The sequence below is a fragment of the Barbus barbus genome (genome assembly GCF_936440315.1).
Source record: "Barbus barbus genome assembly, chromosome: 39".
NCBI lineage: Eukaryota > Metazoa > Chordata > Actinopteri > Cypriniformes > Cyprinidae > Barbus > Barbus barbus.
The window spans coordinates 11039893-11055646 of record NC_136717.1 but is presented as its reverse complement, the minus strand read 5'-3'; the positions used below and the strand labels follow the sequence as shown (position 1 = coordinate 11055646).

At 38.7% G+C, this 15754-nt stretch overlaps 1 protein-coding gene across 1 annotated transcript in view; it reads right to left on the bottom strand.

Annotated features, from left to right (window-relative positions):
• Positions 1-15754, bottom strand: part of LOC306858282 (thyrotropin-releasing hormone-degrading ectoenzyme-like) — a gene marked incomplete at both ends in the record, with an annotated part of 118434 nt that overhangs the window by 34887 nt on the left and 67793 nt on the right. Inside the window, 3 exons of the mRNA XM_079398728.1 lie at positions 6053-6240; positions 9694-9759; positions 15451-15516. Of these exons, the coding sequence (XP_079254854.1) occupies positions 6053-6240; positions 9694-9759; positions 15451-15516 (320 nt within the window). The remainder of the gene's footprint in view (positions 1-6052; positions 6241-9693; positions 9760-15450; positions 15517-15754) is intronic.

The following is a 15754-nucleotide window of genomic DNA, read 5'->3' as shown; positions in this document are numbered from 1 at the left end:
AACCAAATATGGACACAAGAGGCAGGAACACATGACACACACGACAGAGGACTGACAGTGTTATGGCCCAGAGCTTTAGTTAAAGCACGAATCAAGATTTCAGTCTCTGCAGCAGACGGTTATTTATTAGCTGAGGGTCAGTTGCTCTAAATGGACTATATGAAAGAATATATGAATAAATGCAAAAAAAAAAAAAAATGCTGGGAAATGCTGTTCTCTCCCCACTGCTCTTCTCCCTCTACACCAATGACTGCACATCTAAAGACCCCTCTGTCAAGCTCCTGAAGTTTGCAGACGACACCACACTGATCGGCCTTATTCAGGATGGTGATGAGTCTGCTTATAGACAGGAGTTTAAGGAGCTGGCTGTCTGGTGTAGTCTTAAAGGGGTCCCTGGGTATTAAGACTTGTATGGCTTAATATAATGTAAATAATGTCTCTTACTGAAATATGTAGTAGAAAACCCATCAAAGATTTATGTTATTTAAAAAAATCACATCGTTTTATACATATTTTGGACTATGGGGGACGCCATTATTCTGATGACGTAAAATGGTTGAACTCGGTGAGCTACTAGAGTTGCCTGTTGCTATTTTTACCACAACACATCTTGGAATAGACAACTCGGAAAATAAAATACTGATATGATGACCACAGCTACTGAAAGAGCTTACAGGTGGCGATGGATATAAGTATAGCTTTAAACCAAATGCTGTACCATTGATTTTTCCCCACAAGGAGTCTAAACACCCCATATATTGAGGGAAATCCGCACTGAGGAACTCCTCTAGCGGCCGCGAGTCATGATTAGCGTCGGCATTTTTACATCTTAACTGATAGCATCTAGCGTTTCTTGTCTCAGCCGTTTGTAAGCTCTTTCAGTAGCTGTGGTCTACTAAAAGACTCAAAGGCATCAGGCCTAAAGTGAAGAGAAAAAAAGATGCGGGTCTTTAGGAAGTTTTATTCGTCCACAGGCATCTTCCCATGCTTTTCTCCTCCTATTATCGCTAAGAAAGCAGTCTTACATTGCTTCCCTTGTTGCCCTTTGACAACCAAAAGCCACACAATGTGGTATCGTATCAGTATTTTATTTTCTAAGTTGTGTATTCTGAGTTGTGTTGCGGTAAAAAGCCAAAGACTATAGAAATAAGCGCCAGTAGCTCGCCGAGTGCAACCATTTGACGTCATCGATGCAGAATGTACTGTGCACATAAAATAATGGCGCCCCCATAGTCCAAAAATGATGTCGATTTTTTTTAAATAACATACATTTTCATGGGTTTTCTACTACATATTTAAATAATAGACATAATTTACGTTATATTAAGCTATACATGTCTTAATACCCGGGGATTCCTTTAACAACCTGGAGCTTAACACGCTCAAAACAGTGGAGATGTTCGTGGACTTCAGGAGAAACCCCCCTGCTCTCCCCCCACTCACCATCATTAACAGCACTGTAACAACAGTGGAGTCATTCAGATTCCTGGGCACCACCATCTCCCAGGACCCGAAGTGGGACATTCACATAGACTGTTGTCAAAAAGGCCCAGCTGAGGTTGTATACGCCATCATTGAATCTGTCCTCTGCACTTCATTAACTGTCTGGTTCAGCTCAGCTACCAAATCTGACCTCAGAAGACTACAGAGGGTAGTCCGGACTGCTGAGCGAATCATTGGTACAACCCTCCCCACTCTCCAAGAACTATATTTATCCATAGTGAACAAAAGGGCTGGAAAAAAATCATTCTGGACCCCTCACACCCAGCACACTCCCTCTTTGAACTGCTGCCGTCTGGTCGACGCTACAGAGCTCTGAGCACCAGAACAGCCAGGCACAAGAACAGTTTCTTCCCTCAGGTAATCCATCACATGAACATTTGAACACTTAACAATAAACATAAAACACACAACACTATCATACATTTATTTATTTAACAAACATACTTATTACATTTCAAATTTGCACCTAACATACCTGTATACTAAATTCTCTATTTTGTCTATTGTGTTTGTGCTCTTTTTGCACATAGTCTGTTTTGTATATTTGTATATTATTATTTTTATTATCTGTGTCTTGTCTTGTCACTGTCATTCTGTCGCACTGTGGAGCTTCTGTCACCAAAACAAATGCAACCATACCTGGCAATGAATAAGCTAATTCTGATTCAGATATATGCAATTCCTAAGCCTTTAACATTTTATCACCACTGCAAAAGAGAACAGCTGCTTTGTGTCTACATTTAAAATTAACCAGCATCTCAGTCTCAGTGTCTCTCTGTGCGGGTGTGATAATATCTCAGGATCTCTTTAGGGACGGCTGGCTTTTGCAGTCTATAATGAGTCACTGGGGGCTTTTGTGGCTCAACATGTGCGATAGATCCTCACAAAACTTTTATCCAACACCAGCTGCACAGAAGAGAGGAAAAAACACAAGTGTCTTCATTTGAAACCTTCTATGGATTCACACATGCTGGAGTTTGTTTTGAACTTGAGCTGTTGTATTTATTTACAGTATGTTCTATAGACTTGCTTTAGACTTTCAGTCAATCATCCAGCAACGGATTGAAACCATTGAGACCATGAAGAACTGGACAAAAGAAGATGAAGATGTTCTGTTGGATGGGCTAGAGAAGAAATAGTGAACATCTGCTAAACAAAGAGGTTGTTGGTGGATTTCTGGAACAGTCTAGAACAACATTTTGAAAGAACAGCTTTTTGCTGAACACACAATTAAGGCTTTTAAACTTTAAAAGAAGCCTTTAATATCATCCATCAGATAACAAGCAAATTGGAAAAGCCCACATTATACATGTCCAAGACTTCATAAAAGATTTTTTCAATGACTGATATCAACATACAGTGACACACTAATGTACAGACACAAAATCTGACTTGTGAAAATAATTCCTTACTTTAATTATTGCTGCTGCACTTATGTTGAAGTGTTTATTCTTAATATGAAAGACACTACTTTAGTCACGTGCCCAGTGGCATTCAAACTGATGCATGTTCACAGTTACTTTCATTGCATTTCAGATGCATATGTGTGTTTTGCACTGTTAACTGTCTAGACAAATTCCAGTAATGTCACATGAATGCATTACTGCACTGCATATTGATTCCAACTCTAAACCATTTAACATACTGTGAGAGTATGTGTAGTACTGTATACCTGTTTTGTGTGCTCTGTATTATTGCAGTGATATCAAATTTATCTTCATAGATCATTGAAATAGCTGCCTTTATCAATGAGATATTTTTCACTGTAACAATAGTGCTTGAGAAATTATGTTAGTTAATTAGTTTGTTTTGTTTTTCTATATTCTTCATGATATTCTTTCATTTCAGTAACTTTTTTTCAGCCACAAGTTACTTTGACAGAGTTACACACCAGCCTCAAGCATACCAACACATACCTGCAAAATATGACTCTATAAGGCTCCGTAAAATAATTCACAGGAGTAACTGCACATCCCCATTACAGTCAAGCAGCCTTCAATGCGAAAATTAATTTGTGCCATCAAGCGCTAATACGTTTATATTCTCTATAACATCACCTCAGCATAAAATCTGTGCTGTGAAAATCCAAATAGTCAGGTAATATACAAGTGCAAAGGTGTTAATGAAGGAACGGTTCAGCTTCAGATTTTTTACACTGGTGAATATAAGCACAAGATCTGCAAAATGGTCCTTGATGATTTCAGATGAGGTGAGTTGAAGTACAAATTTTCACAGTTATAGCCACTTTCTAATGAAGTTTTGCATCTTGCTAACTCAATACTGAGGTTTTGTAATGGAGAGGAGAACTGTGATTCTGAACAAATCTAAGTTTATTAAGCTAACTGCTAATATGCTGACAAGCTGATGTAAACGATCTTATTAGCTGTAGCTCTGAGCTTTCCCACATTAAAAAAATACTATAGTAATTTATAGTACATACTATAGAGTTTTTGAACCATACTATAGTAATGTCACGGTGCACACACGAGGGAGGACACAGGAACACGCAGACGAGGATATAACTTCAAATAATAGACTTTACTGAAGACATCACAGGACAGGACAAGACAGGACAGGACAGGACAGGGCAGGGCAGGGCAGGGCAGGGCAGGGCAGGGCAGGGCAGGGCAGGCACAGACATCCAACACCGGGGATAACGAGTAGACCAGACGAAATCTAACTGAACAGACAGGACTAATATACAGGGGATAATCATAGAACACGGCTGGACAAGAATTAACTAATGATAACATTTAACAAGGACAGGAAACAAACCAAATATGGACACAAGAGGCAGGAACACATGACACACACGACAGAACCCTGACAAGTAAAGTAATTGAATTAATTTGTTATGGTAATTCTGTAGTTGCTGTGGTAATATAGCAAATATAGTAATATAAACAAATTACTTTACCCAATACTGTTATAAGATTTCTACAACTATAGGGTATATTATACTACAATACACTACAGTTTACTGTAAGTATACAGTATTTATTACAGTTTATCAGTTCACTATAGTTAATACTAGTATGCTGTAGCATTCATTAGCAAAGTGTTCATCATGCTATAGGCTTCCACTGTTCACGTGCACTACCATAACATGATTTTCATTCTTTTTATAAACTGAAGAGTGAGTCAAAATTAATTACTTTGGTAATAATTAATAGGCCAAAGATGATATCAGTGCAGCTGCAGTTGTTTTAAACCAAAACGCATATTTGATAGAGGAAGTGAATTAGCATAGCCTATGAAATGTGTGGCTCTTTGCTAGCTGCAGCTGCTTTAAAAGAATATCAAAGTGCAGCAAAAAGCCAGCATGTGTTTTGAGTACAATGGTGTGAAATAAATGTCCTTTTCTGTGGTTTTCTGTGAAGTTTGGACCTCAGTCGGACTGTGGACCCTCTATGAACTTTAATGAGATGGCAGTGGACATGAAACACACTGAAGGAGTGTGAAATACATTAAACTGACCTTCTCTGTTTTCCTTTTGTTGCTGCCAATGTTTCTGTCAGCACATTTTACTAGGCTGGCTTAAAGCCTCAAGTGAGGTGTTACGCTGCATTTACAAAGGTGCCAAATCCCCCTGCATTCTGGCAGGTTGTCTGGTATTCAGCTGAAAACCCGCCTGAGGGGCAAAGAAGGAAAGAGACGCCCCCTATTCACAACACAGCTTTGCTATTGATTCTTGGAGCAGTTCTGCTTCTGAACGCCTCTGCAGAAGACCGTCACACTCAGAAAACACATTTATGTAGGAGGAGACGTTCAAAGGAAGGTGGCTGTGTCTGCTCTGAACAAATGAAATCCGGAAAGAGGCGAACATACAGATTTCTACCTTTTATGTTTCATATTTATGACACCAAATGGCTTGATGTGGAGATTTAGCCTAGCCGTGTAAAAGCAAGGAGCCTTTGATTATCTGCAGATGATTAATCAGATGATTTTATGAAGAGAGAAATTCACTAGAATTATTATTATCTCCTATTTTTAATTAATAGATTTAATTTTTAACCACCTTTAGTCAAAAAGCCACAATAAAAATATTACAAATAGATTATATGTTATGAGCTCAGGAGCTCATGTTCTCAAATTGCAGGTGTTTGGCACTGATATTGTTCTTAGCTTAAGAAACTTTGTCACTCTCTAAATGGCATTGCCTAACAACACACTCCACACACTCAAATTGACAGTACAGCATTAAAATTCAATTCTTGACTCAATTCTTGTGCTGCTAACAGTGTCTGATCCAAAACAAAGGAGGAGGATTTCTAAAACGGATCAGAGGCAGTATTGAATTATTCATCTCACTCTAACGAAGAATTAAACTAATCTATCTGCCAGTGACACACGCAGTTTTCCATGACGACACAGACGGGTGTCAAACAGCATGTGGTGGTGACGGGTTAGCACGGGTCGCTAATAATAAATGAAATGCTCAGTTAATAACAGCTTGATAGCCAGTGAAAATCAATGGCAAGAGGTCAATTGACTGATGGTGTTTCATTTTCATGTAACAACCTGTCACGATTGACATATGGCAGACTACCTTTTGTTGAACAGCTCAGGATTCTGGATCTTGGCATCTGTGTCATAGACGAAGTGCTCTTGTGAGATTGTGACACTGTTGTCAAGACTGTCGTTCTTGCTGATGGTGACGACAGGGTAACCCATCTGCAGCGTCCAGCGGTCCATGACCTGCGTGATGTTGATGTCCTTTCCCTCCCGCTGCATGGTCTGTGACACAAAATATATACATCGAAATAGATCATACATACATAAACAGATCACCATGTTGGGTGTTTAATGGCAGTAGAAGGTGCAATGAAAACATATTGTGTCTGAGTGTCAGGTGAGTGAAAATGAATTCAGATTTGATGTCTTTAATTGCAGATACATGAATCTAAACTGATGAAACTTTTCTTTGTCTTTCAAAACTATAAAGGATGTAAATAATACTCCTCCAGGTCTTTTAATTAAAAACTCTTTGTGAATAGAAAGGTGATTAAACTTCACCGTTCTATTAAACCGCATACGCAGAAACATCACAAGGCAATTTCCAGTTATCTAATCTCTCTATACAAGAGCAATGCTTGTAAAAGAGCAGAATTAGATTTATGAGTCTGATTTCTTCATACTCCTCCTATTTTAAAAAAGTAAAACAGAAAATTGGATCTCACGGCTCATTAATGAGGAAAGCTCGTAATGTGACTGAGTTTTGTCCCTGAAGGAAATATACTGCGTACACGGTTCCTCCTTATTCTAATGCTATATACGTAAATGGCTCAGCACGGTGGACAACTGGCAGTTTTCTGTATAAACTGTTTTCAAAAGCTCTCTGTATGTATGAGGAACATTTTAAAGCTTTATGGAGTTTCATCTTCTTTTCACCTTGAACTGCTGTATCCATTTAAAAAGAAAGGTACAGAAGGTAACTGCAAAATATTGGAAAAACCTCGTCGCTTATTCAAGAACTGCAAATGCAAAGTCAGTATTTTGAAGTTTAATTTCAGTTCAGATGCAGCTGTCTGTGACTGAAGAAGACAGTGAGGCAGCTCGCTAGCTTTTGGATCAGAGCGGATGTCAGTGGTTCCACAGTTATTGTCCATCATTTCCATACATCGAATCCTAAAGAGCTGCAGAGGCCACTTGGTAGTTTTGTATGAAATTGGTTGTAAACCGGTGGAGATTTACAATGTTTATAAAGCAGCACAGAGTCAGTGTGTTGTGCAGACCCGTGGGATTGGAAGGGGAATGTGGTGGCAGAAACAAAAGTGCTCTGTCAGGCTCTCTTGCATTCTGCAAACATCAACCTATCTAGATCAGTCGAGCATCTGCACTTCCCTTCTCCAGTGTAACTGGGAAACTCTTGCTTATAACAGATGATTCTGACCATTATGAGTATTCAAATCTGAGACTAACCAAGCTTGCATGAGATGACTCGGCTATTGTGGAAAACACCAAATGAGACCAGACGACTTCTCACAGCTGTCAATGACTCATGGTTTGTTTACAACGTGGATACTGAAGAGGCTCTGCAGAGGCTGATGACGGCAGCTGATGTTCCTACATTATGAATCATTTTCTATAGGACAGCTTTCAGGAAGCTACTGTACCTTTTCCCTGGCGGATATAATTAAAGGAAGGCCGGTCCGGCGATGGGTCGTGAGCTTGATAAAGGGCTTTGTGGGAGCTAAGCACTGCCAGATTATTGCAGCAAATTGGATTTCATGAATAGCTAATGAACACAGTGAATATCAGAATTCATTAGATGATGGGCTTTCATGGACTGTTAATGTAGCTAAATTTGTCAGTGCCTGACAAACACGGTCACTGAGAGGATACCGAGGTCCAGGGCCCTTTCACATAAATTCACCTTTAAATCCGTTCTGTTTTGAAAGAGAAAATGAAGAAGTGACTCCCATCATTTGGGAGAGTGATGTGAATGACAAAACGCTTCATACGACGCTGATAGCTGCTAAATGTCCTGCTGTTCCATTACAAACTATAATAACTTTGAGATTACGCTTGAAAGTAATCTCATTAAAGTCATGACACTTTGTGAGACGAGCGAGAGGGGACTTGCTGAGAGTCCTCTGGTTTTAAAAGCGCATCTCTGCTTTGAGCTGATGACTTGAACTCACTTTGATTTCACCGTTTACTTCCTCAGGTGCTAGCAGTTCCTCTTGCTCCTACTTTTAGTGTCTTAAGCTGTTTGTATTATTTACAACTGCACTGTACAGGTGAGCTATCATATTAGCATAATGTAGCACCACACATCATATCGTCATCTGACCAATTTCATCTTAAACTGCATGTCATCAGTTAGATGTGAGATATCCTTACTTGATACCTCCATCCATGAAGGAAGTTCAGTTGATGCTGAGAAAATGGCTTATAAAATAACAACAGAACAATCCTAGCATTTGTTTTGCATATGCGATTATAAAAAATAATTGTTTTATTAAACAGGTTTTATTATCATTTCATGTAGGAACATTGCATTAGCATTGCAGCATTTGTTGTTCCAGCCCTGATGAAAAAAAAACATCATATGCTGGTTTGGTATGTTTTGAAGCATGGCAACTGGTTTGAGCTGGTTTATGATGGTCCTTCGTTGGTCATGAGCTGGTGTAAGCTAGTCCTGAGCTGGTTATGAGCTGGTACTGAGCAGGAGATAGTTGATTAGGTCCAGCTTAGGACCAGCACCTGACCAGCTTAAACCAGATCATGACTCATAACCAGTTTATAACCAGCTTAAACCAGATCATGACCAACTAAGGACCAGCTTAAGCCAGCTCAAACCAGCTGCCATCCTTTAAAACATACCTATCCAGCATATGCAATTTTTTTCTTCAATAGGGAGTAACTGAACTGAAGAAATGATGGGATATGAAGTCTGCCACTAACCAGATGGTTGCTAAACCCTCTACGGTACTAAAAAGACAGAAAAACTGAATGAGCAGATCACAGGAAAAATACCTGAGTGTTTCTGTCAGAAGGGGGGCACTCATGCCAAACTGTATTTTTGAGGCCCGAGTGAAGCATCTAAATAGGTCAACTTTCCTTCAGCAGAAGATTTTTCTTGGGTTATTCTTGGCTACACCTGAGCTGAAGGGCAGATGCTCATGTTTAATTTTGAGAAACTCATCAGGCTTGTCAGCAATTATGTGATACTTCACTAATCGGGTCTGATAAAATTCAACTAATTTATAAGTTAATTAAAATCACCAGAATCACCAGTAGCAACAAGCCTTCATTTTCAGTATCTGTGAACATTTGCATGAAGCAGGTTGATTTCTGGATCAATATATGACCTTTCTCTGCAGAAAATGTTTCCATTCTAAGTGAAACCTCAAGTGTAAAAGCAAGACTATCAAACACAACACAGCCTCCATATGGAATATGGAAATGGAAATGCCTCTTTCCCATGTGGCATTTCCATAAAACCCTTATGTGTTGATGTGAGTAGGTGGTGTATTGGCATAAATTTGATGATGTGCAGTTATATAATGGCCTCTGACCTATAGGCGGCACGTGAATTTCTGAACACCTGCCTGCAGGAGATGCACTGGGTGAATTTAAGTAGGTTGAACACAATTTCACTTGCCGCTCAACACTCACTGACCCCAGCACTGATTCCTGCTCGTGGATGGAGGTCTCACACCCAGAAGATGCGTAAAATCTCACCTCGGAGAATTTGTTCCACAAGTCGTCTCTCGCCGCGTTTCCGTACATGTGCGTCATCAAGTAATCCTGCAAACAGACAGAGACCGAGATCAATATTGGAAGAGAAATAAATTGGACTTGGACGGGAACGGTGAACTTGGGAAACCAAATAAGCTCAAACAATAACATTACTAATCCTCTGAATTCAAGCTGAACGTGTGCAAATTAGCAGCAGATGTTTGGGTGTGATTGGCTGGCAGTTCAAGGAGGACCATAAGGAGGCCAATTAGAGGTTGATTATGTTGTTTGAGTCGATGCTGCATCAGCATGTCACTGAATGAACAACATACAAATCAGCAACATGATTTCTTTCAAGACATAAAAGGTGGTCAAATTGTTTACATTAAAATAAACACAAGAGAAAATATTAGATTTGTTCCATGTAGTATATAATAATCATATTCATACACCATACAGTAGTTGCACTTACATGTCACTCCAACGGCTTATCCGTTATTACCATAGTACATAAACATAGTACATAAAAGCCTGGTACATTTGGTAAATGTACTTTTTAAGTGAACATTTATTCATTAGTAACAAGTAATTCTAATTGAGTTTTGTGAAGAAAGGAAACACCTTACACTCAGCAAGGTGCATACTAAAAGTGCTTTGACATCAAACACGGACAAATCTGCATAGAAAAGTGGATGTAATATCTGTATTGTGTTTTATTATTGAAGCTAAGACACCGGTGGGTGTTAATTTCACTGCTAACAGACTAACAGACTAATGTAGCCAAACGCTACATTTTCAGTGTGTCATGTTCTGCCCTAGAGTCCCAGTGATACAGGTGGTGGGCGACATGAAGAAGGAGTCAGATTCTGGAGAGCACATTTACATGCATCTGATAAGAACATCTGGTGGGAAGCCTTTTGCCTGGTGTATAAGAGATTCTTCGATAACTCTTGCGTGACCGTGAGCGATAAACCCATCAACTGTAATCCGCTTGCTATTGCTGGAGCCAAGAGAACATGCTGACAAAAAACTGCATGTTCTCTGCTAATACTGGTGGATGTCTTCTGTAGAACACAAATGGAGATATTCTGCAGAATGTCCAGGCTGCTCTTTTCAATACACCCAAAACATAGACTATATTCATGTATTTAAACTCTTCTTAAGTCATAAGCTATCTTTGTGTGCTAAACAGACCAAAAAGGTCAGTTTTTCCCAGTTTTAAACAACTATACCAGTGCTCAATACCATTACTGCAGACACACTTCACTGGCTCTTAAAGAGGGCTGGATTTTAAGTGAATAACAAAAAAAAAAAAAGAGGATTTGTAATGGCATGAGTGTGAGAAGATCATGGCAGGGTTTTGGGATGAACTATTCCGTTAATAAGGCCGTTATTTAAGCCTTTCCTTCATTAATCGAATCAAACGGGCACTTGTTGAAACGTGAACAGGCGTCATGCTGAGAGGTCTGAGCAAATTGCATTGGGATCCTGAAAGCGTGACCCAGTCCAGCTGGCCTTCATCTCTCTACATGCTCTGCTGAGCTCTCTGAGAGTCTGGGATTTGAGTCTGGAGCAGAACCAGATTCATGTTACCATCCAGATGAATCTGTTTTAAACCAGATCAATTCCTCTTCCTTTCTCTCTCCTCCATCAGTAGAGTTATTGCCCTGAAGCGAAGTGACCATGTGTTCCAATCTCGCCTCTGATAGGGCCGTCACTGTGTTGTCATTATTTTGACAATGATGTGTTCTGCTGACTGCCACAGCAAGAAGATTTCCATACAGTATCTGTTCTATAACAATTTGTATATTTATCCATTGTCTAGTCTCTTTCAGCAGATCTAAATGCTAAGAGAATTTGAATTTGAATGTTGCATTAAGAAATACCCCTTCTGCTCATTTGCATACATTTGCATAGCAGAGAGGGACCACCCAGAGCCATTTTATGTTGGTGTTGACATTTTCCAGTCTGCTTGGCATAAAATTGTGTATTTTAATGACTGTGTTGTTGCCGACTACTGTTTAGTGACCAAAAGCTCTTACAGAGAGACACACGTGGACAGCAGAATCATATGCCTTAACAGCTGTCTACTTTCTGCATACGGAAAACATCATATGGTGTAAAGCAGCATTCTAACCTAAAGTGAACTTCATATGACTGATTTAAAATGTTTTACATAGTGTCTGTATAGTGTTTCCCTAATTCTTGCATTCAGTGTTAGTCAAATACAATCGAGACTGGTGTAGAGCATATGCTACTAACCTAATTTGATGCTGCAATAGGAAAGATAATATATAGCACATACAAAATTGAATTTGGAGGCCATGTTTAATTAAAATTACACAATATTTTTATCTTTTATGACTCTTTTTTCAATGTTTCAATGCATCCTTGGGTTATTTTTAGTCAAAATAACTAATTTTGGAAAAGCATTGATGTCAAGAGAGTACTTGTGATTCTGAGAAGTCTGACTAGAAAGACAGCTTGGAACAGATCTAAAGATTCACTTCATAACTCAACAGATTCCAGTGGGATGGTTGTCTGTGTAATTAATTTACTCTAATTAGCTATGGCTAGTTACTCCTCTGACACTCTCCAAGACAGAATAATATCCCGAGCGTTCCGTCATCAGATATTATAACCACATTCGGTTTTGGTTTCTGATTCGCAAAGTCAAATTACTTACAAAGGCAGACAAAAGATTGATCACTTTCGATATGTAAAACCCCCGGAGCTAAAACACGAGTATTCATATACACGAGAGCCTTCACCACAACAATCAAAGCATATCAAAAATAATTCATTATTCATCCAACTAAATGAGTTCCCGCAAAAGTAATACAAGAAGAAATATATCTACAATTTTCTTGCATATGAAAGTAATTTTGAGGCAATGGAGGTAGATTGTTTGGAGAGGTGCTGTGTTTACCTACTCTTCCCATCAATCACACAGAGACAGACAGAGATACTGAAAGTTCCCATAAGAGAGAGAGTAATAATGAGCCGGAACAGCCAAGCCAGAGGGGCTGCTGGGAGAAGAAGAGGAAGATGGAAAATGGATCTTCTCTGTGTTCCAGAATATTGGGAAATTGAATCGAGGAGTATCTGCCTATTTCATCTGTGTTCAGAACGAATTATTAGCCCACAACATCAGCAGGGAATCTCACAGACTGCCATTCTCCAAGTCAGGAAGCTGCTGAGAGCCGACAGACAGGACTATGAAGCACCGAATCCAGGGAAGAAGCTTCCAGCAGTTCAAAATCACATCCAGAGAATGAAGATGGACTGTAACACGCTGAAGTTTATTTCTCCAGGGCAGGAGCGTACTTGTCCTCTGCTATTCATAGGTCAAGCATTTTACATTTCCAGAATGAATATTTCCTAAATCCTATAATATGATCCATCTGAAAGTGATTTTAAAAGCGATGGGCAGTGTGTGTAAATGAGACGCGGGTGCTTCATCACTCCAGTCAGCTGTATGAGCCTCAGAAGCTATTCAGACCTCATTTATGACTCCCTCTATTCTTTTATAAGAGGCATTCATCCACCTGCATCAGCAGCCCATCCACCATTTACCAATGAAGACGCCCTCATCCTCACAGAGAGAGAGAGTGAGAGGGATGGGTAATGCTGGTCCGGATGAGACTAAAGCCCGTCTGCTGCTTCTGAACTGTTCAGCATTCACAACTCTCTGCTGCTTCAATTATGCAGCGACACGAGGAGGAGAAGAGATGCCACACAGAGCAAAAGACAGACACTGAGAGAGAGAGCCTCAGTGAACAGACGAAGACAGACAGCATACGAGCTGGATCACTGGAATATGTGTGAGGTTGTGCCTCTCCTCCTAAATACTCAGACTTTCAGATCTAGAGCAGTTTCGGAGTTCATAAGACACTTAAGGAAGAAAGGAAGAAATGTGATTATTTCAAGGAAAAGAGGAAAATATATATTTTTTTTAGATTTTCAGTGATAAAGGAAAACAAACGTAAATAAATAAATAATAAAAACCTGCTCAATTTAGGAATTAACACAAAATGTAAGAATTTAAAGATGAATGAATGATTGAATAACAGCATGGTAAAATATAAAAATTTTAAGAATACTGCTGAATAATACAAGAATATAACTAAATAATAATCAACAAAAATAATAAAATGTATTGAAATTTTTTTTTTCTGATTTTTACAGATTAATCACAATTACTTTATTTTCTTTTTTTTTTTAAATTGATAACCAAGAAAAAAAAGGAATCAACCAAGATTCAGACAGAACTGCACTTTATCTTGCTGTTGTATTAAAAAGTAAATTGATGTTGCTAATAATACCACAGGTTTATTATACTATATACTGCACAAAACCAAACACATTAACCGTCTGGGTTCTGAGTGTGTTTTGGGGCACTGGATAAGTTTTGACATGCCCTAACATTTGTGTTTACATGCCCTAACATTTATTTTTTAATATCTTAAAAAATATTAATGTCTAAAGTCTGATAACACTGTATTCAGCACAAATTAGGTTACAATAATATGTGAGCAGCATGAAAGTAGAGTTATAACCAGTTCAAGATAAATGGACACATACAGTATGTTTGCATTAGACACGTCAGTCTGCTGGTCTGACATATATTTGTGCTGTGATATAAAGCTTGTATGCACAGATTCTACATCTGTAAAAGCATTAAATGTGTTGCTCTGCCGAAAACATGACCTGATTGTGCTTCCAAACACTAATAGCAACATTAAACCACAATAACAAAAATAACCCAGAAAACTCTGAAACTGTCTTTTTTTTTTTTTTTTTTACAGAATCTCAGGCATAAAGAAAGAAATGAGAAGTTATGGATGTTTTGAAAAGTGAGGTGAGGAATTTGCATGTGAGTCTTGCACCTCTGAATCTGTGTGAACTCTCACATTTTACCTTTAACTCATTTACATTTATTCATTTACAGACGGACTCTCACTGGATTCAAACCTGTTTGTTCACGGCCCAGATCCTTTAACCACATTACAGGATGTAGCTTCATGTAGCAGCCATATGGTGTCCACAACACAATTAATACTCTCTAATAATACATGAAGAGTTCTGCTGTTCACTCCAGAGGAGGTCTGACTGCTAGATGGACACAAAATGAGCTTCAGAGAACTTAAAAACACTCTACATAATATCAGCCATCTACACAATATCAGATACAGTATATGTGTTTTAATGCAGCGGATGTGTTTCACCATTACTGTAAACCGGTTTAACACAGAGAATGATTCTGAAACTTCTGATTGTAAAAGTTTCAGATATTAAATTAAACACATTTAATCACTTGTCTGATTGTGCTGCTTTCACCTCAAGCGTGATGGCAGCGCGTGATGTGACAACAAGCTGTTGTAGCTCTAAAGATAAAGAAACACATGTAAACCGACACGGCTGCATGATCTCCCAAACCTACGAGACACTCAGATCAACCTGAGGGGACTTGAGAAACTGAACATTCACTGAGATATTCAAGTGTTAAATGGTGCGATTCATTTGTAACACATTCAGCTCACATTCACAGGATTTAACAAGGATTGAGTTTTTGAAGAAAATAAATTGAGAAGTATTTTAGGTATTTTGCCACAATCTTCTTAAAGCTGCATTTATGCAGAATGTATAATTCATAAAGAGAGCCTTATAAACATATTCATAACACATTAGGAGTAAAACATACATGTTAATTCATCTGTGACCACAAAGAGAGAAGATGAAACAAAACTATTGACTTACATTGAGGCCTCTCTGGAATAGCGGCTGTCCCATGACATTAGCCAGCATTCGGATCAGAGCGGCTCCCTGCAGAAACACACACATTCAGTAAAAGCTCCTCACTTACTCCTGCTCTGCACATGAATTTATTTGCAAAATATGCATAGTATGAAAGTACAGTAATCCACCTACAATGGAAGCCAATGGGGCGTGAAATTATGTAGGGCTAAAAAATTTAAAATGTGCATTTAAATAGCATTTTTGCATACATTTAAATTAAATGTAATTTAATCAGTGTTATTTTAGCATTATGCATATACTATTA